At 43.7% G+C, this 27,233-nt stretch overlaps 1 protein-coding gene across 1 annotated transcript in view; it reads right to left on the reverse strand.

The window, feature by feature from the left end:
- The window catches only part of EVC (EvC ciliary complex subunit 1), a 147,192-nt gene that overhangs the window by 22,211 nt on the left and 97,748 nt on the right, over nucleotides 1-27,233 (reverse strand). The window contains exons 13-16 of the mRNA XM_075346881.1: nucleotides 7,536-7,645; nucleotides 5,251-5,461; nucleotides 2,807-3,013; nucleotides 1,985-2,129 (exon numbers count right to left, since the gene is read on the reverse strand). Coding sequence (XP_075202996.1) covers nucleotides 1,985-2,129; nucleotides 2,807-3,013; nucleotides 5,251-5,461; nucleotides 7,536-7,645 — 673 coding nt within the window. The remainder of the gene's footprint in view (nucleotides 1-1,984; nucleotides 2,130-2,806; nucleotides 3,014-5,250; nucleotides 5,462-7,535; nucleotides 7,646-27,233) is intronic.

A 27,233-nucleotide genomic window follows, 5' to 3' on the forward strand; every position in this document is an offset into this window, starting at 1 on the left:
ACCCTTTTTCCTACTAAGACATATCTTATCCAAGATACACTGACTTTATTGTCATCCATGCACCATCTTTCATTTTACAGGAGTACGATAGGCTGTTGTTTTTATCCTTTTGATATTTTTTTTAATAGTTTGTCAATAGTTGCAATTTTCTCACTGTGCCTATTCTAGAATTATATATCCTGTTCTTTCATGAGATCCACATGTACATAGCTCCAATGGTCAGATCATGACCATCTTTTGTATTGAAGCATCTAATGAGCGTGTGCAAAAGTCTTTGTAAATCTGCAGTGCTAATATATGTGTAACAATGAATAGGGGAATATAGACAAACATTACTACTATGAAAAACATGTAAAAATTGAGATTCTTAGCACACAAAAATGGTCAGTCTTATGTGAGCCCAACAGCCAACAGCAAGGTAACATCTTTTTGTAGGTTCCCTATCAAACCAATGGCTCTCTTTGGGTTAAAAAACCTACAATTTATGGGTGGGCAGGAACCTGCAAATTAAAAATTAAAATCGCCCGAGGCTGTAGAGCAGGAGTGCTCAATCAGAAGGTATGACCCTGTAATCTAAGAAAAAGACTGATGGGACATCCTACCTTTCTAATGTGAACAGGTGCAAACTGAAAATGAAACAATAACAAAAAGGAGACAGTTGCACTCTGTAGTGCTAAGATATGTAGAACAATGAATATAAAGAGTTCACCTAGCTGTTGGCTGTTGGGCTTGCAAAAACTGGCCATTTTTGTGTGCTAAATACCATAGTTTTCGTTTTATAAGACGCACTGGATTATAAGACGCAGCCCAAATTTAGAGAAAAAAAAAGGGGGAATCCGGAGGAGTCTTACCGGCGACGGCGGTGGTGGAGTGGGAGTCACAGGAGGCAAGTGGGGAGCAGGGTGATTCTGCAGGCAGTGCGATGCTCGGTGGTGCAATGAGGCAGAGAAAACATCCAGAAACTGTCAGTGGTGCGGGCTTCAAAGAAATGTGCATGCACAGATTGAGTTATCGGCTCATTGACAAGCTGAGATCTCATCTGCACATGCGCCACCTCTGTGCGCCATGTTCCTTAAGTATGCTGCTGGGAGATCAATGGGTTGGAGACGGCGCGTGTACAGATGAGATCTTGAGCCGAAAGCTCCATTTGCGCATGCGCCGACTCCAGGCGCCATTATATGAAGCCTGCACCACCGTCGTCTTCAGGATGGCCCCTGCTTCATCACTTGCACAGCCTGCCACACAGAGCAGTGCCGCCTGTCGCACAGAGCAGCGCCACACAGAGCAGCTCCACTCACCACACAGGGCAGCGCATCACAGAGCAGCACTGACCGCTGCACAGGGCAGTGCCACCCTCCGCACAGCGCCCTCCGCATCGCCCCTGCATCCTGTCACCATTCTCCACCACTCTCTGGCAAGCTACATTGCGATTATAAGACACACCCCAAATTTTTGGGAGGAAGAGTGCGTTGTATAAACCGAAAAATACGGTATCTCAATTTTTCCATGTTTTTTATAGCACTATTGCATGTCTATATTCCTTGTTCCACATATCTTAGCACCACAGAGTGCAACTGTCTTTGTTTTGTTATGGTTTCATGTTCAGTTTGCACCTGTTCACATTAGAAAGTTAGGATGTGCCATCAGTCTTTTTCTTTGTAAAGGGCTGTGACATTGCCTATTGTGATTGGTGGATCCTGTGCTACCAGCTGTATATAGATATGTTACTTGTCATTGTAATCCTACCTCTGCTGATAATGAGACTTCTGAAAAGTTTTCCTAAAAGAACAGGAAATATAAATCTAAAACAGCCATATCGGCTAGTGTGAAAATTGCAAGATTTCTATTATATATTTTTTAAATTAGATTGTGATATGAAAAAATAAGAAAACATTGTCAAAAAATGTATAAAATACATGTAATATCAAAACCAGGTTTAAATCGTATGCCACTTTCTGATGACACAGTAATGATGAGATCTCACCTCTTATGGTCTTCAGCTGCTTACTCTTCTCTTTTTCATGCTCCTTCAGGATTTGCTCCGTATTTTGGTTGTAGCCTTGGACCACCTTGCTGAGGCTGCTGCTGGTGACGTATACACTCTCCACTGCGGCTTCCACCAGTCGTTCCTACCGTTCCAACAACATAATAGAAAATGAAGGCTGAAACTAATGCTGCCATCAGGCGCACGTTCTAGGAGTGAAGCAGAAGATTCACGTACGATTCTATTCTTAGAAGCAAAACAGAATTTCGGCCGCGTTAGCATTGTCGTTGCGTGTGACACCTATGAGCAATTTTGAATCGTCGCAAAAACGTGCAAAATCGCTCATCGGTGACATGCCACCCTATTCCCAATTATCGTTGCTGTTGCAGGACGCAGGTTGTTCCTCGTTCCTGCGGCAGCACACATCGCTATCTGTGACATCGCAGGAACGAGGAACCTCACCGTACCTGCGGCCGCCCGCAATGAGGAAAGAAGGAGGTGGGCGGGATGTTACCCAATCAAAGTGGAGGGGCTCATCTCCGCCCCTTCGCTTTGATTGGGTGGCCGCTTGGTGACGCCGAACGAGCCGTCCTCTTAGAAAGGAGGCGGTTCGCCGGTTACAACGACGTCACTAGGCATGTAAGTAGTGTGACGGGTCCGCGCGATTTTGTGTGCAACGGGCAGCGATTTGCCCGTGACGCACAAACGATGGGGGCGGGTACACATGCTAGCGAGATCGCAGCGTGTAAAGCGGCCTTTAGCCTCTTGGACCCCCTACTAATCTGGTATAGATTTAAAGAGAGCATGGGGCTTCGCTGATACCTTAAACTCGCTGTTATCTTCCATCATGGTCTTTGCCGCTTCCTGCTGTGCATGGTGTATGAGCATTTGTCCGATTGTTCGCTCCATGTGCTGCCGGATGCCATTATTTGCATCTGTCAAATCTAGAAGCAGCTGCTGCTGAAAATCACTGCGTGCTTGCCAGGTCTCTTCTTCCAGTTTGATTTCTTCTTCTAGAATGTGAGCTTCCTATGAAAGAGATTCAAGCATGCACTATGCATATTGCAGGAAATGGAGAATTGCTACCTTGAAGCCATAGAATCCTGTAAAAGTGCACCATGGAGCGTGAAAGGGACAATTTCTAAGTTATCTAAAGGGGGTTTTCTCAGGAAGCTAATATTGATGACCTACCCTTACGATAAGCTAGTGTTATCAGATTGGTGATCGTCAGACTCCAGCAACACCACCATTAAGGCTATGACACAACAGAATCCTGTAAAGGTGCACCATACAGCGTGAAAGGGTCAATTTCTAAGTTATCTAAAGGGGTTTTTATCAGAAAGTTAATATTGATGATCTATCCCTACGATAAGTTAGTGTTATCAGATTGGTGATAGTCAGACTCCCAGCAACACCACCATTAAGGCTATAACACAATGTAACTTATGTTTCCTCCCTATCACAATGTGATTGTAGGATAGTGAGGGACAGGATGCTCCTATACTGTCTCTCACGCTATGGGACCCTAGGCTATCCCTGACCTCCGGATTACCCCTGAAGGTGGAGATGCCGGAGTCCCGTGCCTTACTATTCTACCGATTAGATATAATCCGTTACCTCCCCTCCCCACTATAGAGACACGCTTCCCCAGAGAAGGAAAAGGCAGGCGTGTTATGGAAACACAGATTAAAACAGAAAGGGGAAAACCAAAACTCAGACACACTTGAAAAACCACAGTAATAAACAGTAGGAGACTAAAGAGAAAAGCAAGAGCAGGGAGGCAGAAACAAAAAGACAACAATGGAATGGCACAGCTCTATACATTGGACGGTGGTAAATAGCATTACCTGTTCCGTCACATTTAGGTGAATGGGGCAGGGCTGGTCGTGTAGATAGGCATCTATCAATCAAGCTGTGCTGAGTGGGGATAACTCAGAGGGAACTGCTCTACAGACACTTCCCCCTTAGCTTAGATTCATCTCCCTATGCTCCAAATGGTTGTAAACAAAACAAAGAAGATTTTAATTACTCAATCTATGCAACTGCTGCTTTCTGAGAGAACACATTGTCCTGCATGTTTTATCACAGGAGTAAGGGTTTCTGGCACATCTCTAAACTTATTATAAGTCAAGTCAGTGAGGTGGGAGCTCTGGCGGCCACTGAGCTAATATAACACTGACTTGATTTATGATGAGCTCATAGGACTGGTGATGTGGCAGATACGTTCACCCCTGTGATAAACCAGGCAGGGAAATGTGTTACCTTTAAAAGTATCAGCTGCGATCCTCTGCTGTTTCATCTCTTTATACTTAATCATCACAAGAAACTTGTTTCCTCCCAGTAACAATGTGACTGCAGATTAGTGAGGGACAGGGGGTTCCTATACTGTCCCTCATGCTAGGGGATCCTAAGCTATCTCTGACCTCTGAGTTACCCTGAATGTGGAGACGCCAGAGTCCTGTGCCTTACTATTCTCCTGATTAGATCTAATCTGTTATGCCAGTGACCCCCCCCCCACTCCTCCAGAGAATGGTCAGGAGTGGGATGGAAACACTGATTAAGACAGACAGGGGAAAACCAAAACTCAGACAGATTGGAAAAACTCAGGAATAAACAGTAAGATACTAAGGAGAAAAGCAAGAACAGGAAGGCAGCAACAAAAATACAACAAGAATTATCACTCACAGCAATAATGCACAACAACCACCTGTAAGTATGGATCACAATACCTTCTCAGACCAGCATAGGTAAGCTATAGCTGATGTTAATAGAATAGCCGAGCCAGCATATATAGGAGGGGAGTGAACTAGACTGGCTCCCCCACTTCATGTGACCAAAGAAACTAACAAGCAGCTGAGCAGAGATTAACTTTGGCTAGCCTGCCTAAGTGTGTGGGTCAATGCCTAAGCCTCCCTGCTCTGATCACAGACATCAGAGACGTTAGCAGGCAGAGTGCCAGAATCTGTAGTCTCCACAGATCCTGACACCACCATGACAGTTGGCAATGCCTGCAAAAATCTCCTTGTGACACTCCCTTGGCCAGGAGCGGTGGGATGTGCTCACTATGAACTGGAGCAACCGTGGACACAGAAAAATACATAGCAGGGACACGTTTATAAGATTATTTCAGCAAGGGAACATTTTTTTAATACATCCAATTGTGGATTATTGTTTCAAGGTCTAGTTATGAAAATGTATTTTGCTTGGTGGACAATTCCTTTAAATCAGCACGAAGGCATTATACAGTATATAACATCTGCAGTTACCATCTCCTTCTGAGTCTGCCACTGTTCTTCATCTTGCAAATGCCATTTGCATTTCTCCAGGGCGCTCTGCTCTTTCAACTCCTGGACAATGATGATCTTCCTAGACATCCTCATTTGGGTTAAGGTTGCCATGGCCAAGTTCCGCAGAGCGATTGTGCGCAGGATGGATCTCAGCAAGAACTTGTGCCTTTGAAGCGCAAATTTATTGGAACTGAAAAAACATAAATGGGAGAATTGCTAAAGATTCTACAACGAGAACATCACTTTTATCAATCAGATAAATCAATTACATAAATGTCTCCAATCTTCACTGGCAGTGGACTATAGTGGAGGTTTTTGCCTGTTGTCAGCAGTCCCTTTACTCTCATATGACCCCAGAGCATTCCTTTCAGTCCCTGTACCCTTATGATACACCAGAGCATTCCTTTCAGTCCCTCTATCCTCATGATACACCAGAGCATTCCTTTCAGTCCCTCTATCCTCATGATACACCAGAGCATTCCTTTCAGTCCCTGTACCCTTATGATACACCAGAGCATTCCTTTCAGTCCCTCTATCCTCATGATACACCAGAGCATTCCTTTCAGTCCCTGTACCCTTATGATACACCAGAGCATTCCTTTCAGTCCCTCTATCCTCATGATACACCAGAGCATTCCTTTCAGTCCCTGTACCCTTATTATACACCAGAGCATTCCTTTCAGTCCCTCTATCCTCATGATACACCAGAGCATTCCTTTCAGTCCCTCTATCCTCATGATACACCAGAGCATTCCTTTCAGTCCCTCTATCCTCATGATACACCAGAGCATTCCTTTCAGTCCCTCTATCCTCATGATACACCAGAGCATTCCTTTCAGTCCCTCTATCCTCATGATACACCAGAGCCTTCCTTTCAGTCTGTCTACATATTTGGTGGGAAGAATACCTCCACAATATATTACTAGAAGTAATGTACTATGGCTCCGTACATGCCTGATATTACATGAAACTGGTTATGAATATGGTTGGGTGCACAAAGTTGTAAAGATGTTGCCTAGCTTCAAAAAAATGTTGTTAGGGTGCTCAAATCATTAAATTATCCAGATTACCAATATGGTTCCCATCTAAAAGGTGACCCCGATCTTCAGCTACAAAAACTCCTGTCCTGGTAATTCCTGCTCCGGTTTATGTTCAATAGAGGACAGCTTTTTCTATACCGGGACATAACCTGGGTTGTGTATGTAGAGGGCCAACTGATGCTCATTTTATTAGCCAAGCCAGCCCCCTTTTTTCTATTTATTGGCTGTGATGGAGAAAGGGGCCGGCTTAGCTAAAAAAATGAGTAGAGATGAGTGGAATCTTTGAAGTTTGGTTCAGTTGGACTTTGGAGAAAGTTCGGGTTGGGACCTGGACTTGACCTTAACCCCAATGGGGGTCACTTACTGGACAGTTTGGTTTTCCGCCCACATGCAGCTAGCCATAAACAGATCACTTCAGGGGACAGGTGGGCAAGTTTTTCCTTTCTTTTTGTACACACTACATCTGATCACTCTTGTTACCTCTAGTGTGAGCCGTTCTAACACTGCAAGCGTCTAGAACCAGGCTGAGCACCGAGCGTACCCAAACACAGCGATGCTCGCGCAAGTGGTTTGTATACACCCGAACTCTGATTTTTTTTGTTTTCCAGTAAAGTACGTGCTCAGTACGAATACCTAACTTTACTTTTTAGGTTTGCTCATCTCTAAAAATGAGCAGACAGAAGACACTCTCTGCATATAGTTCCTGTCATGTGCTCACACAGGAAATGCTGCCCTGTTGGACAAAAATGAGAAAACCTAGGATGTTGTAATGGACGATAAAGGCACCTTTCCGATTGCACCTATATTTGCACACTGCATATTGTACTAAATTATTTTCAGGGGACCAGGCAACCCCTTTATGTTATGAGGATGAGAAGAATCTTGAGACCTCCAAGTTTACTCCCAAAAAATGGGCAGAACGTCTCATCTCACCAGGCAGCAGCAGTCAACTCCGGCCTGAGCAGCCATGGCAATTTACAGAGCCATAGCCCATCTATAGATTTATGTCTATGAGGATTAAATATGGCTTCTGATAGTTATATATGAAGGGCAATGGGGTTGCCAGATCTTAATAGAAGCATTGCTGAGCTCTGACGTGCTAAAATATAAAAGTCCAATAAAAGAAAAAAATATGAAGAAATATAAAAAACCTAAAAGAAAGCATATAATAAAAATCTGCAGATGCAATGATATAATCTGATCAATACATTTCTGTACACTTACTCCTCGCTGAGACCACTTAGTCGGATCAGGACCCCTTGAACGACTTGCTGCTGGGTCTCACACACATACTTGTCTAGTGCAGATGATCGAACTTGCTCTTTTGCCCACAACTAAAGATAAAGAATCAAAAATACAAAAAATGACAATCAAAAAAAACAATGTACCCCAATTGTGATACACAGCCAAGATAAAGTCTGACAGCTGGGGCTGGTATTCTCAGGCTGGGGGGACCCATGCTAATTGGGCCACCCCCAGCCTAAAAATAGCAGGCTGCAGCCGCCCAGGATCCAATATATTAGATTGAAGTGGATCTGTCACCAGATTTCACCAAACGACCAGCATACATAATTAAGTAGATAGCTAAGACCTGATCAGAAAGGCTCTTCAATCCGGGTATTAACATAAGCATTTTATAAAAGAAAATGCTCATCATAATATAAGGCAGAGAAACTTTCAGAAGAAATTATACAAAAATTCCAAGTTAGATTCTGACTATAGTAAGTACAACAGCTTCATCAGGTAAAAGAGATCTAGTTAATAATATATGCAGCTTTCATAGTGAAATCTAGTAACAGAAATACTGCTAACATGTTTTCCATATTCATCTGATTTGAAGCCATAACTAATAATGATTACAGGCATTATCAGTATTTTGTTATGACATAGTAATCTATATACAACACAAGTCTATGGGTCCGTCAAAAACACGTACAGCACACGGATGGCCTCAATATACAGTCTATAACGGATAGGAGGAGAAGCTTTGTCATTAAATTCTTCTATTTAACCATACCGGAAAAACACTGATAGTAAACACTGATGACATCAGCACCGTTTTTTCACATATGAGTTTAACCCCTTAGTGACGCAGCTAATTTTCACCTTAATGACCAGACCAAATTTTGCAATTCTGACCAGTGTCACTTCATGAGGTTATAACTCTGGAACGCTTCAACGGATCCTGGTGATTTTGAGACTGTTTTTTCGTCACATATTGGACTTCATGTTAGTACCAAATTTAGGACAATATTTTTTGCGTTTATTTATGAAAAAAATTGAATTTTGGCAAAAATTTTGAAAATTTAGCAATTTTCAACTTTTGAATTTTTATACCGTTAAACCAGAGATTTCTGTGGCACAAAATAGTTAATAAATAACATTTCCCACTTGTCTACTTTACATAAGCACAATTTTGGAAACAAAATTTTTTTTTGTTAGGAAGTTAGAAGAGTTCAAAGTTTATCAGCGATTTCTCATTTTTACATCAAAATTTACAAAACCATTTTTTTAGGGACCACATCATATTTGAAGTGACTTCGATAGGCCTAGATGACAGAAAATACCCAAAAGTGACACCATTCTAAAAACTGCACCCCCCAAAGTACTCAAAACCACATTCAAGAAGTTTATTAACCCTTCAGGTGCTTCACATGAACAAAAGCAATGTGGAATGAAAAAAAGCAAAAATTAAATTTTACCTAAAAATGTTGCTCTAACCCAAATTTATTCACTTCTAGAAGAAATAACACAACAAAATGGACCCCAAAAATTGTTCCCCACTTTGTTATGAACGCACTGATCCCCCACATGTGGTCAGAAACCTCTGTTTGGACAAATAGGAGGGCTCGGAACAGAAGGAGCAATATTTGAATTTTGGAAAGCAAATTTGGCTGAAATAGATTGCGGGCACCATGTTGCATTTACAGGTCCGCTAAGGTACCTAAACAAAAGAAACCCCTCACAAGTGATGCCATTTTAGAAACTAGACCCCTCAAGGCTTCTATCTAGGGGTATAGTGAGCATTTTAGACCCACAGGTACTTCACAGATTTTGTTAACGTTACGTTGTCATATTGAAAATTTTAATAATTTTCTCAAAAATGTTGCTTTAGCATCAATTTTCTCACTTTTTCAAGAGGTAATTCCAAAAATTTGACCTCAAGGTTTGTTAACCACTTTTTTATGAGCGCGGTGATATCTCACATGTGGTCTGAAACCTTTGTTTGGACAAATGGGAGGGCTTGGCATGGAAGAAGCAATATTTGAATTTTGGAAAGGAAATTTGGCTGAAAAAGATTGCGGGCACCATGTCGCATTTGGAGGTCCCCTAAGGTACCTAAACAGCAGAAACCCCGCACAAGTGACCCCATTTTGGAAACTAGGCCCTTCAAGGAATTTATCTAGATGTTTGGTGAGTACCCTGAACCCCCAGGTGCTTCACAGAATTTTATAACGTTGAGCCATGAAAATAAAAAAATAAAATTTTACCACAAAATTGTTATTTCAACCAGGTCGCTTTTTTTTCACAAGGGTAACAGGAAAAAAATCACCATGAAATTTATTGTGCAATTTCTCCTGAGTTTGGCGATACCTTATATGTGGTGGAAATTTAACTGCTTGGGCGCATGACAGGGCTCGGAAGAGAAGGAGCGCCATTTGACTGCAAAATTGGCTGGAATCAATAACGGATAACGCACGGGATAACGCAGCTGCCCATGCCCACGATTTGGGTTCAGGATGCTGTGGACTTTAGCTCTATGCTACCTGCAGTGAACACTCTTGTCTCCGCAGCATAAATTGACATGCTGAGGCTCGGGAAGCTGCACCATAGGTCAGTGTATGCTGCGGAGAAAAGAAGCACAGTGGGCATAGGATTTCTAAAAATCCTTCCACTGTGCTTCTACTGCACAACGCAGTGTTATGGACGCAGGGAAAACACTCTGCGCCCAAAACGCTGCAAACCCTGATTGTGGGCGCACAGCGTAAAATGCTACAATGGATGAATGGATAGATGTCAAACATATATAACGTCCCACCCCCTGCATATTCTAAGCTGGCGCCCTTTAGTGCCTTTCATGTGACACTAAAGGGTGCCTAGCCTTGTATTTAGCCCCCCAAAAAATTAATAATTAAAATAAACGACGTGGGGTCCCCCCTATTTTTGATAGCCAGCTAGGGTAAAGCAGACAGCTGTAGCCTGCAAACCACAGCTGACAGCTTCACCTTGGCTGGTGATCAATTTGGAGGGCTCCCCAGGCGTTTTTTTAAAAAAAAACAAACAAAAAAACAAACGTGGGGTCCGCCCCAAATTAGATCACCAGCCAAGGTGAAGCGGACAGCTGGGGTCTGGTATTCTCAGAGTGGGAAGAGCCATGGTTATTGGACTCTTCCCAGCCTAAAAATAGCAGGCCGCAGCCGCCGCAGAAGTGGCGCATCCATTAGATGCGCCAATCCTGGCGCTTCGCTCCAGCTCATCCCGCGCCCTGGTGCGGTGGCAAACAGGGTAATATACGGGGTTGATACCAGCTGTAATGTCACCTGGCATCAAGCCCTGGGGTTAGTGATGTCACGGCATCTAAACAGATACCCGACATCACCAACCCAGTCAGTATTAGAAAAAAATAAACACAAAAAAAAAAATTTATTTGAAAAAAAACCTCCCCGAAACATTCCTTTTTCACCAATTTATTGAAAATAAATAAATTTCGGTCGCTGTAATCCATTTTGGAGGTCCCTCGGCGACTCTGGACCTTCTAGAATATGGGGGCACGTTCAGGGAACGTATCCCCCATTTTCTGGAAGAGCAAGCTCTCCATGAGCAGTGTGGGTGCAGTAATCTGAGAATACTGCACTCACACTGCCCCGGTCCAACCTAGGGCAGAGTAACTTGCAGTAATCTCATTCCAGAATATGAGAGGCACGCTCACAGAACGTACCCCCCATATTCTAGAACAGCAGGCTCTCCATGTGAGGAGTGTGGCTGCAGATTACTGCACTCACTCTCCCCCGGTCCACAGCGCAGCAGCAAGGTCAGCGTCCCTGCTTACAAGGATCCAGATGACAGCCGCTGTCTGCGCATGCGCCGCCAGCTTTCTAGGAGGCGGAGTGATCGCGGGGACGGAGCAGCAGCCAGGTAACGGGGCTGACCGGGGGACCTGGGGACGACTTTTCTGCCGCATGTGACGTGTCACATGCGGCAGAAAGAGCAGGATGAATGCGGCCGCACGCTGTGCGCCGCAATCTTGCACGCTCCGGAGGGGGGCGAGGGGGAGCGCTCTAGAGAACCGGAGGGGGCTCCGGTGGACCAGAGGGCTCCGGTGGACCGGAGGAGGGGTCAGGGGGAGGACATTTCCCTGTGATCTGAAATGTTTGATCATTTCAGATCAGAGGGAAATGAATGTAGAGCCGGCGGCAGTTTTCTGTGCGCTTCGGCGCCAGTTTGACTGCTCCGGAGGGGGGGGGTTGGGGTGGTGGGGGGACTCTCCGGTACCGGGGGCCTTGGGGACACTAGAGGATTATATTTCTTTATCATCTGACATGTTTGATCATGTCAGATGAGAAAGAAATCAGCATTATTTGCCATTTTTTTTTTTTTTTATCTGGACGTCGGTATACGGTGTATACCGGCGATCACATTATCGGGGTCCAAAAAAACCACCCCGATTCATAATCTTGGGGGTCTCAGCTACCTCCGGTAGCTGAAACCCCCGAGATTTTTCGTCACTGGGGGGCGCTACAAGCTTTTTCCGGCCTGACGTCTCAAGACGTCGGAACAGAATAAGTACCCTGTTTTTCCGACGTCTTGAGACGTTAGGCCGTCGCTATGGGGTTAAACATGGACGTGTGAAGGTGGCCTTAATTTGTAAGTGAATTCGGACTACCTCACCATTGAAAGCACACAAGTAGATCCCTGTTCTCCAGATGGATGAAGGTGTCATTGCTGGAGCTCACATCGTTACTATACATTTTTGGTATATCCTGTTGATATGCCGTAAATGTTTACAAAGGGAATACCCATTTAAAGTAAAATTGTGAAAATAAGAATGCTTCTGCCTGTTTGGACCTGAAAGGCAGCTAGCTACGGCAGGAGTCCTCCCCCATTGTCTACATCTGTATCTGGCTGCAAGGCAACTAGCTACATCAGGATCTCTCTCCACTGCGTAAACCTTTCTCTGGCTACAAAGCAACTTGCTGCAGCAGGGGTCCTCCCCACTGCATAGACCTGACTTTGCAAGGCAACTAGCTACAGCAGAAGCTCTCCCCACGGCATAGACTTGTCTCTGGCTGCAAGGCAACTAGCTACAACAGTTTTCCCACAGTGTGTAGACCTGTATCTGCTTGCAAGAGAGCTAGCTAAAGCAGGAACTCTCCTCACTGAGAAAATCTGTCTCTGGCTGTAAGACAACTAGCTACAATAGGAGTCCTCCCCCACTGCATAGACCTGTCTCTGGATGCAAATCAACTTTCTCCAGCAGGAGTCCGCCCCCAATGAATAGACCTGAGTCTGGCTGCAAGGCAACTAGCTACAGCAGGAGCTCTCCCCACTGCCTAGTCTTGTTTCTGGCTGCAAAGCAACTAGTTCAGGAGGTGTTCTCACACACAGTAGACCTGTATCTGGCTGCCAAGCAATTAGCTACAGCAGGAGTTCTCCCACACTGTGAAGACCTGTATCTGGCTGCAAGACAACTAGCTAAAGCAGTAGCTCTCCCCACTGTATAACTATCTCTGCAAGCAAGGCAACCAGCTACAGCAGGAGTCCTCCCCCACTGCGTAGACCTGCCTCTAGCTGCAAGGTAACTAGCTACAGCAGGAGTTCTCCACTACTCTGTAGCTCTATAGCTGGCTGCAAAGTAACTAGATACAGCAGGACCTTTCCCCACTGTGTAGACCTGTCTCCAGGTGCTAGGCAACTAGCTACAACAGGAGCGCTCTACACTGTGTAAACCTGTCTCTAGCTGCAAGGCAAATAATTACAGTAGGAGTTCTTCCCCACTGTGTAGACCTGACTCTGGCTGCGAGGCAACTAGCTACAGCAGGAGCTCTCTCCACTGTGTAGACTTTTCTCTGGCTGCAAGGCAACTAGCTACAGCAGGAGCTTTCTCCACTGTGTAGGCCTGACTCTGGCTGCGAGGCATCTAGCTACAGCAGCAGCTCTCTCCACTGTGTAGACCTGACTCTGGCTGTGAGGCAACTAGCTACAGCAGGAGTTCTCTCCACTGTGAAGACCTGACTCTGGCTGCAAGGCAACTAGCTACAGCAGGAGTTCTCCTCACTGCATAGACCTCTCTCTAGGTGCAAGGCAACTAGCTACAGGTTGACCTCTCCTGACTGCATAGACCTGTCTCCAGGAGCAAGGTAATTAGCTACAGTAGGAGCTCTCTCCACTGCGTAGACTTTTCTCTGGCTGCAAGGCAACTAGCTACAGCAGGAGCGTTTCCCACTGTATAGACCTGTCTCCAGATGCAAGGCAATTAGCTACAGGTGGACATCTCCCGACTGCATTGACCTGTCTCTAGAAGCAAGGCAACTAGCTATAGCAGGAGTTCTCAGAACTGTGTAGATTTCCTGTCTCTAGCTGCAAGGCAACTAGCTACAGCATGAATCCTCCCCACTGCTTAGACCTCTCTCTGGCTCCAAAGTAACTAACTACAGCAGGAGTCCTTCCCTACTGTGTAGACCTGTCTCCGGGTGCAAAGCAACTAACTACAGAAGGAGCTCTCCTCGGGCTGCTCTGAAGTCTAAAAGATCTTGAACATCAAGCCACAACCTGTACTGAAGTCAGACAAAAATTGAAGTACCAGTACTTCTTTTTAGCTGTATAATTCATTTTTTGATTAAGGTTTTAAAATTACTCTAATAAAATCAATTATTGATTAAACAAAATTAAATTGTCATGTAAATTTTACGGTGGAAAGCTACTAGTGCAACGTTACGTAAAGCAGATCACTGGATTCACAATGTAAATTAGATACTTTGTTAAATAAATCTCTTAGACCTGCTGATGCTGATAAATTTACTTTGAAAATTCATGTTAGAATGGCTGTTTAATAGAGATGGGCAAACCCGCAGATGTTTGGACTCACCGGGTCCGACCAGACTTAAAAAAGAAGTCCGGTTCAGGACCAGACTTGAGCCCAGACCCCAACCCCCATATAGGTCTATGGGGATCCAAACTTAGGTGCTATAAAATGATGGTAGTAAAGTCTAGGGGACTGGAAAAGGAAGCAAAATGGGGATTTACGCAAGAAATGTATACATTATACCCAATCTAGCACCTGCATCACCACTGCACGTCCTGGATGGGGCAGAGACCCACCGGTATTTTCACCTTAGGAGAACTACTCCATTATTCATTAAATTACCATGACGTGATCGCTTGTCAAGTCCACGGCCGCTAACACACTGCTGTGTGAGATCCTGCAGTGACACAGGTGACCTCATGAGGTCATCTCAGTTCACTGCAGTGCTTCTAACAACAGTGTGTGAGGCTACAGGGACAGCTCTCCCAGCAAATGGGGAACATTCTATTCTTCATTGACTGTGACAGCGAGTATGGGATTATCATGGACCTCCTTATTGGATTACGTCGGACCTGGATTAGGGATTAGTCAGGGAAATAAATTGGTCAAAGAGGGTGTCTCTTGTCTTTATTTCTTTATTAATTTTTTCTTTTAATGTCTGTTAGATTCGCTTTTGAGGAACGTCGTGGGATGTCTTTATGGATAACTTTGGACATTTTTATTTTTAAATTTCTAATCAATTGGTGAACCAGGACTGTAGTCGGGGTGGGAAGGGGGGTTTGGGGGGTTGTCCAAATAAAATGTATTATTCTTTTTTCAACTACTGTATTAGTAATGGGGTGTTTTATGAACACCCACAAATTACTAATATCAAGGCTGGCCAATTCATGGCTGACATCAGCCCCATATATTACCCTGTTTGCCACTACACTTACACCAGGGCAACGGGAAGAGCCGAAGTGAAGCACGAGAATTGGTGCATCTAATGGATGCACCACTTCTGGGGCGCCTGCAGCCTGCTATATTTAGGCTGTGGAGAGCTCAATAACTATGGGCTTCACCAGCCTGAAAATACCAGACCACAGCGGTCTTCTTTACCTTGGCTGGTGATTCAATTTGGGGGGTACCCTATGTTTTTTCTTTTAAAATATTTATCTACTTTTAAATAAAGAATTTAAAGCAACAGCATGGGGTGACCTCTCTTTTGGATTACCAGTCAAGGTAAATCTGCCAGCTGCAGTAGGAGGTTACATCTTTACTTTAACTGGCTACCAAAAATAAGGGGGACCCCTTGTAATTTTTTTTTTAATTGTTGAATTTGGGGCTAAAATCAAGGCTAAACACCTTTTTGTGCCACATAACATGCACTAAAGCCTGCAAGATTACAATATGCAGGGGGTGGGACATTATACGGTATTCCATGTATACAAATAATTGTAATAGAAAGGTGAATGATTTTTAAGAAAAAAAAAAATATATATTAGTGTCAATTTTTGACTGACTATGAATTGTTTTATGTTGTGCAATAAAAGTTAATATTTTCATTATTATTAGTATTATTATTATTTATTAGCCTTTGAGCTTTTATTTTTGAAAAATATGCATTTTCTTTTGCCCTTGTGGTTTTTAGTTCACACATTATCCTGAAACGCGTTGCCAATAATCACCTGCACCTCACAACGATTGCCTAACATATAATGTACAATAAAAATTCAGCAAACAGGAGTGCAGGGACTAAGAAAATACATAGGAAAAAAGCCAATGTGATGGAACGGCAAGATCAAGAAAATGACCAACAACAGGTTACAAGGAGGGATTCAAGGAAAATAAGCACAAGGTGTTGGTATTCCATATGCGGAGCTATAATGTGCGCCTGACCAGTCACACCGCATACTTATGCATCATTCATCTCCTGAATAAAATACATCTTTATGCAATACAATGTGGGACACGACTGCGGAAGTCTATTTGTAATGTGCCAGATTATGCAAAGCTTTTCATGGCAGGCGGTTAACTCTAATATTGCCCAGGTAATTGCTTTTTCTTCATGCCATGATTAAGATGCAAGTCATAGCAATGGGAGACGTTATCATAACCAACGACGGTGACTCGTGCCATATTACAAGGATCTATGTGAACGATGCATGAAAAGAGTCAGGGATCACAATGGAAAGTGTTGGGTTGCACCGTTATTGCTCAGTGATCGCTCATCCCTCATTTTAGGATGGATTCAGTCTGCTGTACTAGTTATGATATACGTTCCCTGTATATACATCACACATGTTCATACTATTACAAAGCCTCTTTTTGCAATATGTTTCTCTTGTTTAATCTACTTAAAGGCAGTTTACTGAGATTACCATAATGCACAAAGAACCTTCATTTTCCAACAATATTTTATACAGCATTAATGCAGTTTACCTTTCATATATTCTATGTTTGCATATGTCTTGGCGCTTACAGGGTGCTGCTGTATTCCTTTGTGTTTAGTGTAGTGTTAGCAGTTAGCACCTGTTCACACTTGCTATATTTGGAGATGCAATTTTTTTACTTTTGCAGTATATATTGGAGGTGTAGACAGCATCTTATTCTGACTATGCTTCCCCCCCCCATCAGCCACAGGGAGGCTTTAATTAGTTCCATATCATATGTGCACATATATTTCTAGACGTTTAGTAATGGAGAGGCATGACACTAGTATAGGGTTCTATCAAAGAAAGGTCACCTTGCCGCGGTTGATGGGCATGCAAGAAGTGGCCAATTGTTGTTCATTTTTCTAAGTATATTTCATAAAGCATTAATGCCATTTAAATTTTATACATTCCATGTTTGCATATGTCTTAGCACTTACAGAGTGATGCTGTATCCCTTTGTTTGTGTTTTATGATTAGCACCTGTTCACACCTGGAGATGCAGTTTCTTGTTTTTTTGCGGCATATTGGAGGTATAGACAGCCTCCTATTCTGACTGTGTTTTCCGCTCATCAACCACAGGGAGGTTTTAATTAGTGCTAGATCCTATCTGTCCATATAGTTGTTTGCTTTTAGTCCAGGAGAGGCACGGCACTAGTATAGGGTCCCATCAAAAGGGGGTCACCTTGCCGCAGTGATGGGCATACAAGAAGTGACCAATTTTTGTTCATTTTTCTAAGTATATTCCATAAAGCACTAATGCAGTTTAAATGTCATATATTCTATGTTTGCATATGTCACAGCGCTTACAGAGGCTGGTGTATCCCTTTGTTTGTGTTTCATGTAGTTTTAGCAGTTAACACCTGTTCACACTTGCTATATTTGGAACTTCAGTTTTTTTTCCCATATACAATGTGTAAAGGAAAGACTGGTGGAGTATCCACTTTGCAGTTACATTTCTGTACCAGATCAAAGCACGTTATCTAGGAGAAGAGATGAGCGGACCCGTGGAAGTTCGGTTACACGGGTTCAGCCGGACTTTAGATAAAGTTTGGGACCCAGACTTGACGTGAACCTCAATGGAAGTCAGTAATTGGGCAGTTCAGGTCTCCGTCCACATGCAGCCAGCCATAAACAGATCACTTCCTGGGGAGGATGGGTTGGGGTTTTCCATATTTTTATCTATTTGTTGTGTGGTGCACAATACATCTGATCACGCTGTTGTTACCCCCAGTGAGAGCTGATCAAACACTTCAAGCAGCTCGCACTGGGCTGAGCACAGCGATAACTGGTGTTTTTTTTAAGGTCTCTGAACACCGAACCTCGGGTTCGCTCATCTCCACCTAGAACCTCAAGTCTTAACTCAAAGATGACTACAAATGAGGCATAGATGGACTTAGTAAAAATGACTATTGCCCCTGAAGTAAGATGGCGGTAACTCTGTAATACTGCAACGGTTCTATAAAGTCTCTAACGATCTCTCCTGGAGCCCACCAGTCCTCACTATCTGTAGGGTTTGCTAATTGTCAAATTGCCCATGCCCTCCGAAGGCTGCATTGCCCTTGAGCAGTATGCTGACTCTCCTAAATCCGGATCTGTATTGCTCATGCTCACCAAATCCTGCTTAGGACAGGATAAGTTTCTGCAGGTTACCTGTTACGTCACCACTGGAGTCCGCTCCAGCGACTTCTACTTCGATCACCAGGCGACGCCGTGTTTCTGCCGTGGATAGTGCTGGTGATAGGAGAGGAGTCGATGCCAGCGGAACCGATGGGGGCAGGCTCCGCTCATCCACAGGGCTGGGTTCTCTTGGGATCTGCAGTACCACTGGCTGACTATAGGTGGCGAGTGTCTTCCAGCTGAAGTTACCATCATTCAGCTACAGCCTATGGGAAGACACCACACCCTTCTTAATTCCCCTCCTGTCTGATGACCACTGCCAGAGATAGTTCTGATATTCTGGCTCCTGTTCTGTTCTGTGATTTTGGTGTTCTGACTTCTGCTTGTTTCCTGACTACCTCTCCTGCCTGCTGTTTTTGCACCTCGCTGCCCGATCCGGATTTGACCTCTGCTACATTTTCTGATTACATCCTTGCCTACCGATTTTGTCCCTGTTCTGCAATTCCTGGTTTGACCCTGCCTGACGACTACTCTCTCGGACTGCAGCCTTCCACAGGTAGTGATCACCAGGGCCCTGTGTAATTCCAAATCCATGTAGAGGGGTTAAAGGGTTTCAGGGTTCTGGGGGTCCTGCTTGGTGAGCAGCTTCCCTCTATCCTGTCCATTACAGCCCGTCTGAGTCTGTGGATCCAGGCAGGTGTTACATTACCTTTTTGAGGTGCTCTACGATACACTAAGGATTAGGAAGCCATTTCTGCCCTCTTATAGGTCCCACGTTCATCTCTAAGCTTTTCCTGATTTTGGAGACTTTTCCTCGCTGTCCCGAACACAAACATTAGAACTGCACTAAGGTTTCTTCATTAGTCTTTTCTGGTCTTTCCTCCATTGTTCCCCCTTTATCACAGCTCTGTCTGTAGGATTCCTCCTTCTGTAAGATACAGGAGGACTGAGAACTTCCTAGAGCATATCTCGATGTTAGTAATGGATATTAGCCCTGGCGTAATGTAGTACAATTGCTGAGCGCAGAAAACAGAATGGCAGGACAGCAATGTAAAGCAAAGATAGTCACCTCCATTATACAGTACTGCAGAAAGGATGGCCTAGAGCGGAATAATCTCTGACTTTGACCATTGCCACAAAAATGTAGCTATCAATAACTTCCACATTTATTTGATAACCCTACAACCAATGCTGAATGGATTAAATGCCCTGTACTGAAATAATCTCTGATCCCGGTCATCGCCAGGGAAGAGTAGATGTGAATCGCATCCTCTTCCACCTGACAGGCCTACAATCAGTGCTCAATGGATTAAACATCATTGATTGGGAGAATCTCTGATCCTGGCCTGAATGGATTAAACAACCGAGATCATTTCTGATCCCGGTCATCACCACAGCAAAGAAATTGTCAATTACATCTACATTCTTTTAACAGCACCGCAGTCAATGCTGAATATATCAACACTCTAGATTGGAAGAATCTCTGATCCCGGTTATTGCTGTGGCAGACTAGCTATCGCTTACAGCCAGTCTCATGAGGCTGCTGTCCGGCCGGACTGCTACAAGTCCAATAGCTAAAATGGGCTTATGATTGGTAGAGGTCCAATCTCTGGAACCTCGACTGATTCTTCAAGTGAAGGAGTCACAACGCCGATTTAGTACTTCATACCCTTCTCAGTTGTCCTTGCACAGTGATGTTACCACCTGACTGTTTAGGGTACTGCAGCCTGCCCCTTAGCTCTCAGGATCTGTGGGAAATCAGCATGAAATGCAATTACCTTACTAGAAAGGAACACGCCTTAGGCTGCTTTCACACATCCGGTTTTAGCAGTGCGGCTCAATCCGGCTCAAAAACCTATGCAACGGATGCGGCGGAAAAACCGGATCCGTTGCATACGTTTTTCCATGCGACCCGTCAGTTTTTTGACGGATGCGGCTTGATACTGAGCATGTGCAGTGCAAGAAAACGCATCCGGCGGCCGGATGCGGTTTTTGCCGCAGGACGCCGCATCCGGCGTCCATAGACTTGCATTGTAAATTGTGCCGCATCGCGCCGGATCGCGCGCGATGAGTTTTTTTCGCCGCACAAAAAAATGTGCCAGGCAACGTTTCATCCGGCCGGCGCATGGGCTAAATATGCCGCATCCGGCAAAAACTGGACGCAACGCAAGGACATGTGGCCCAATCTGGCGCTAATGCAAGTCTATGCGGGAAAAAATGCAACCGGCGGCAAAAAAAAACGGTTGCGTTTGTTCTGCAAAGTGCCGTATTGTGCCGCTCAGCAAAAACTGGATGTGTGAAAGCAGCCTTAACCGCTTATATAATGGCAATTAGGGCGTAACAACAACCGCAACCAGGCCGTTGCTGGAGGGTGGGGGGGCTGTGTCGGCGATAGAAGAGGACTCCATGCATCATGCAAGCTGGAGAAGGTGAGAAGAATGCTTTTTTGTTTTTTTCATGAGATAGAGGCAGGATTGGGACATATTTACCAGGATGGGAGGGACATATATACCAGAAAGAGGCCCAGGAGAGGGACATATATACCAGGAAGGGGCAAAGGATGGGGGACATTTATAGTAGGATGGGGGGGACATATATACGAGGAAGGGGCCCAGGATAGGGATATACATACAAGGAAGGGGCAAATGATGGGGGACATTTATAGTAGAATGGGTTTGACATATATACCAGGAAGGGGCAAAGGATGGGGGACATTTATAGTGGGATGGGGGGGGACATATATACGAGGAAGGGGCCCAGGATAGGGATATACATACAAGGAAGGGGCAAAGGATTGGGGACATTTATAGTAGAATGGGTTTGACATATATAACAGGAAGGGGCAAAGGATAGGAGACATTTATAGCTGGATGGGGGTACATATATACACCAGGAAGGGGCAAAGGATGAGAGACATTTATAGCTGGATAGGGGGACAACTATACTAGGAAGGGACCCAGGATGGGGACATATATACAATGATGGGGGGCATATTTACCAGGATGGGAAAGTATGGAGAAATATATACCAGGATGGGGGTTACATATACTACGAAGGCATACAGAATGGGAGATATGCATATTGCAAATACATACTGATAAGGTATTTAGTTTCTGAGCCCCAATGGGAAGGTAATAATCACATCAATAAAGCGCTGTGGAAATAATAGTGCTATAAAATAAAAATACCTGGAATGGGACCATGATTGAGGAAATATACACGGGGATAGTACAACATGTATATCTTTATTGGATCTAGAACACTACAAGGGTCCATAAATCTGACCAACATGCAGGGGGGCAGGTCCCAATTTTGCACTGGGGCCCATTGGACTCTAGTTATGTCGCTGGATGTGATGCTGCCTCCGTATAAGAGCATTAGCGGAGTTTTGCTTTTTACACCATGTTATATCACACAGTAAATGTAACTTCTCCAGGATTAGGACCCGTACTTAACATTAACATTCGCATTTAGTCATAGGTCAAATTACTGCTAATAATGTGCAGCCTAAGTGACAGGATTAATTACGTCTCTCTCGACAATCACATTAATTAGACATTGCGTCTGGATCTCTCGGCTTAGTAACACCTGTCATCGCAGTGACGCTCGGCGCTACCTGAGAATTACTGTCATCCGCTCCTTAGCAGGAACACAAACGGGAAAACAAATCACCCCTGACGAATATAAATGAATGAACAAATTAACAAAGGAAATGTCAATTTATTTGTGGCGGGAATGATTTCCAGTTTATCATGCAGCCAGATCTCAGGAGATTTCGGGTTTATTTATTCCTATTATGCTTTGCGCGTTACTACAGCAACCTGTTGACGGGAACGATGGCGACAAATAGGGCACAATTATCTCATTGCTTATGAATATAAAATAGGATTAAAGATACACCAGACCCAATCTGGGAAAATACAGAAACCCTTCTAAATGGGGGAAAAGTCGAGATAGAGCTCAACCCCCTTCATCCAAAATCATTACCACCATTAGCAGAAAAATCAGGAGGAATCTGTCATACAGAGTTTTATACAAACTTCACCGACTGTCACTGTGGCATTGGGCTCTGTTCAGATTGCAGATTCTGACACTCCGTCAGATAGTTTCTCTGGTGTCTGGCATCAACACAGTCTGACTCAGACGTTGACCTGCTGTGTGCTGATTTAAAGGCAGGCTAGCAAGAGTTAATCTCTACTAGTCTGTTTGCTCCTTTAATCACATGTTGTAGAAATACCTATCACATCTGCTTCCCTCCTATTTATGCTGGTGGAGTCCTTCTACCCATTCCAGCTATAGTTTATTCTATGTTGGTCTGTGAGGTGTTGTGTCTCAGACTCACTGGTGAAAGCTATGCTTAAGTTTTGCCTATTGCTTGGAGCGGTTGTGGAGTTTACCCCTGTTGTTTTGTAGCTTCCTTCCTGCTCTTGTTCTTCCTCCTGACCCTTTTATTGTCTTTACATTTGTGTGTATGTGTTGTGTGGCAGAGTTTTGGTTTTCCCTTGTCTGTCTTTTTCTGTGGTTTTTAACACACTCCTGTCCCATCCCTCCTTGTGGGAAAGGCGGAATCAGATCAGGATTGGTCAGGAGTAGGGCCAGGAAGGAGACAGGCATCTCCAACATCAGGAGTTTCACTGAGATTAGCGATAGCATAGGACCACCTAGCTTGAGGAACAGTTTAGAAGCGCCAATTCCCCGCTGTCCCAAAGTCATCGTGACAGAATCATTGCAACATCTGCATAGATATTGCTTTGAATGGTGACATGCAGGGTTTCTGTAGCCTCTACTAGAGAGAGCTGTAGTTGTGTCAATGCTTCCATGCCGACATGGCAGAGAAATCCCCAGTGTGAGCAACCTACCATCCACATTCGGAAAACCCCTCACACATAGATAATAGACAGTAATGTGAGAGAACAGAATCTATTTTGTTCTTATGGCATCCATCTTGTCTTAGAACTTTATAGATGTCATGGTGAACAGGTAACACTGATGTGAGGTTAAGTTTCTATCACACCCCTACTGTTCCCACTGGTGCATAGTTCAGAAGGACCTTATTCTTTGTCTGAGACCCTATTTAAACTGGTCACATCTACTATGTAAAGCTTAGTGTATGTATGTATGTATGTATGTATGTATGTATGTATGTATGTATGTATGTCCGCTAAAAGAATCTGCACCGTCACATGTACAATCACAAAATTTTGCAAAGACACCTCGTGACTTATGGATCATCATAGAGTATGTTTTGAGGGGAAATTTTAACCCTGCACTTTACAGTTATTCGCCAAAAAACCTGCTTACATTAAAGTCAATGGAGCCGGGAACCACAATGCAGCCAGAACTTCAGAAGAATATTGGCGTGTCACAATGCAGCCAGGGAAAGAGACAAACAGACATAGACAGACAAAGAGACGGGGAAAGATACAGACAGGGAAAGAGACAGACAGGGAAAGAGACAGGGACAAAGACAGACAGGGAAAAAGACAGATAGATAGATAGATAGATAGATAGATAGATAGATAGATAGATAGATAGATAGATAGATAGATAGATAGAGAAAGAGACAGACCGAGAAAGACAGGGAAAGAGACGGAGAGACAGAGACAGACAGATAGAGAGACAGATACAGAGGGAGACAGAGAGACAGTTACTATCCCGGGCAACGCCGGGTACTACAGCTAGTGAGCTAATAAAGCAGAAGTATCCAGTATACCATAAAAGCCTGTGTGCTGTATTGATTTCCAGAGCACTCGGAAAACAAATCTTATTAATTTGAAGTTCAAATAACATAGAAGGAGTGTATTTCACTCACAGTAAGAGAAGATAAAAATGCCACTCAGGAGACAAAATCTTTGAAAACACACAGATTAATCTTAGACACACAGTATATAAATATAATCTGGAACCCACATTGCACTAAAATACTCACTCCTGTCAAGAGGCGCCACAGTGATCAAAACCGTTACAGATAATTTTGCTAGTGGAGTCAATGACCAACCATTAGCGACGATTCAGAAGGATAACCATCAATGTAATACAAGAATGCTATAGACCTGGAGCCACTTGTACAGAGCAGTTCTCCAATCTGGAGAAGTGTTGGTGGAGGTCTGCCTTAAAGGGAATCAGTAAGCAGGTTTTTGCTATGTAATCTGACAGCACCAAGAAGAAAGGGACAAAACTCCCAATTACATATCATTTACTATACTGGGTGCAGCACTTATGATAAAGTCACAGTTTTCTCTGTTGCAGATCTAGCAGAGCTCAGTTGTTGAGCTGTGTAAAACCCTGCCCACACCACTGATTGGCCGCTTTATGTGTACAATATATAGTGACATCGACCTGCTAATTGGTGCTGGGAGCAGGGTTGGACTAGGATGAATGAGGCAGCTAGACCTGTAATGATAATCTCCTGCTGATAAAACACTGATTGTATTGAAAAAGCAAAAACCCAGCCCAATAAGTGACATCACTGTAATCAGTGTCTCAACCCCTACATCCTGCTGCTTTCAGATTGCATAGCACAAACTTGAATTCCCTTTAATGAACGATCATTAAAGGGAAGGTGTCGCGGTTTTTTATTTTCGTATTAATAATAGTGATTATGGAATCAAGTATTTTTAATACAAAATTGAATTCACTGTTTTTATTTCATTCTACTTTTACTGAAACAGTGGGCATTGCCATCTTGAATTTGCTGTGTGTAATGACAGTTACTCATCTCCTTTATGGCAGCGCCCAGGGCATTGAATCTCATAGGCGTGATCCGACCTCTAGACTTAACACGGAGATCTGCTGTGAGCTAGACACAACCCCTGGGCTATCCAAATCACAGTAGAGGGAGGAGATTGGCGCCATCTTTGTGGAGCGTATGCTGCAATTTCCCCATGTCATCCAGGGTCACCATCAAAATGGCTCCGCACTGTGATCCTAAACATCATCTTCCCTTATCTTGTTGGATTAGGATCCCAGATTAGGAGGGGGAGGTGACATCACACACAGGAGAGCCGATTCCACCCACTTTTACTGCAGCTGTAATGTGAGCTAGTTCTACAGTAGCTCTACAGCTGGATTTCAGCAGCTGCTCCCCCTAGTGTTTAAGAGTGGAAAATATCAAACTTTTTAATTTTTTTAAAATATTTTGCTTAATTAAAAAAAAATAATATTTAAACAAAACATTAAATACTTTACATTTTTTCAGTTATTGATTTTATTTATTTGTTTTTGGACGACACCTTCCCTTTAAGTATTGATCAATCTCTAGGATATGCAATCACTTTATGATTGGTGGGATTCTGACTGCCCGGACCACCAACAATTCTGAGACTAAAGGGTCCGCTGCACTGCATTCTTTTTAAAAGTGTTTCTCTGCTCAATGCTGTTTGCAGCCCTCCTCCACAGCTGCATAAGGAGGTGCAGCACGGGCCGTTCACCGTAGACGGGTAGGGAAAAGACGTGAAAGGGATGAGATTGATTCATTGAAGTTTTTGTGCAAAGTAATGTTGTTAATCAGCAGACAATTTTGCACACTTATGAGTCTCTGCCTGCCTAGTGCCTAGACAACATGGTTGTACCCAAGGTACTCTGTAGTTTTTAATTTATAAAGGGCTTAATTAAAATATACAGTGCCTTGCGAAAGTATTTGGCCCCCTTGAATTTTTCAACCTTTTCCCACATTTCAGGCTTCAAACATAAAGATAAAAATGTTAATGTTATGGTGAAGAATCCACAACAAGTGGGACACAGTTGTGAAGGTGAACGAAATTTATTGCTTATTTTAAACTTTTTAAAAAAATAAATAACAGGAAATTGTGGCGTGCAATATTATTCATGACCTTTACTTTCAGTGCAGCAAACTCACTCCAGAAGTTCATTGAGGATCTCTGAATGACCCAATGTTGTCCTAAATGACCGATGATGATAAATATAAGCCACTTGTGTGTAATCAAGTCTTCGTATAAATGCCCCTGCTCTGTGATAGCCTCAGTGTTCTGTTTAAAGTGCAGATAGCATCATGAAGACCAAGGAACACAACAGGCAGGTACGTGATACTGTTGTGGAGACGTTTAAAGCTGGATTTGGTTACAAAAAGATTTCCAAAACTTTAAACATCCCAAGGAGCACTATGCAAGCGACCATATTGAAATGGAAGGAGTATCATACCACTGCAAATCTACCAAGACCCGGCCGTCCATCCAAACTTTCATCTCAAACAAAGAGAAGACTGATCAGAGATGCAGCCAAGAGGCCCATGATCACTGTGGATGAGCTGCAGAGATCTACAGCTGAGGTGGGAGAATCTGTCTGTAGGACAACAATCATTCGTACACTGCACAAATCTGGCCTTTATGGAAGAGTGGCAAGGAGAAAGTCATTTCTCAAAGATATCCATAAAAAGTGTCATTTAAAGTTTCTCACAAGCCACCTGGGAGACACCAAACATGTGGAAGAAGGTGCTCTGGTCAGATGAAACCAAAATCAAACTATTTGGGCACAATGCCAAACGATATGTTTGGCATACAAGCAACACAGCTCATCAGCCTGAACACACCATTCCCACTGTCAAACATGGTGGTGGCAGCATCATGGTTTGGGCCTGCTTTCCTTCAGCAGGGACAGTGAAGATGGTTAAAATTGATGGGAAGATGGATGGAGCCAAATACAGGACCATTCTTGAAGAAAACCTGTTAGAGTCTGCAAAAGACCTAAAACTGGGACGGAGATTTGTCTCCAACAAGACAATGATCCCAAACATAAAGCAAAATCTACAATGGAATGGTTCACAAATAAACGTATCCAGGTGTTAGAATGGCCACGTCACAGTCCAGACCTGAATCCAATCGAGAATCTGTGGAAAGAGCTGAAAACTGC

The sequence above is a fragment of the Anomaloglossus baeobatrachus genome, chromosome 1 (genome assembly GCF_048569485.1).
Source record: "Anomaloglossus baeobatrachus isolate aAnoBae1 chromosome 1, aAnoBae1.hap1, whole genome shotgun sequence".
Lineage (NCBI taxonomy): Eukaryota > Metazoa > Chordata > Amphibia > Anura > Aromobatidae > Anomaloglossus > Anomaloglossus baeobatrachus.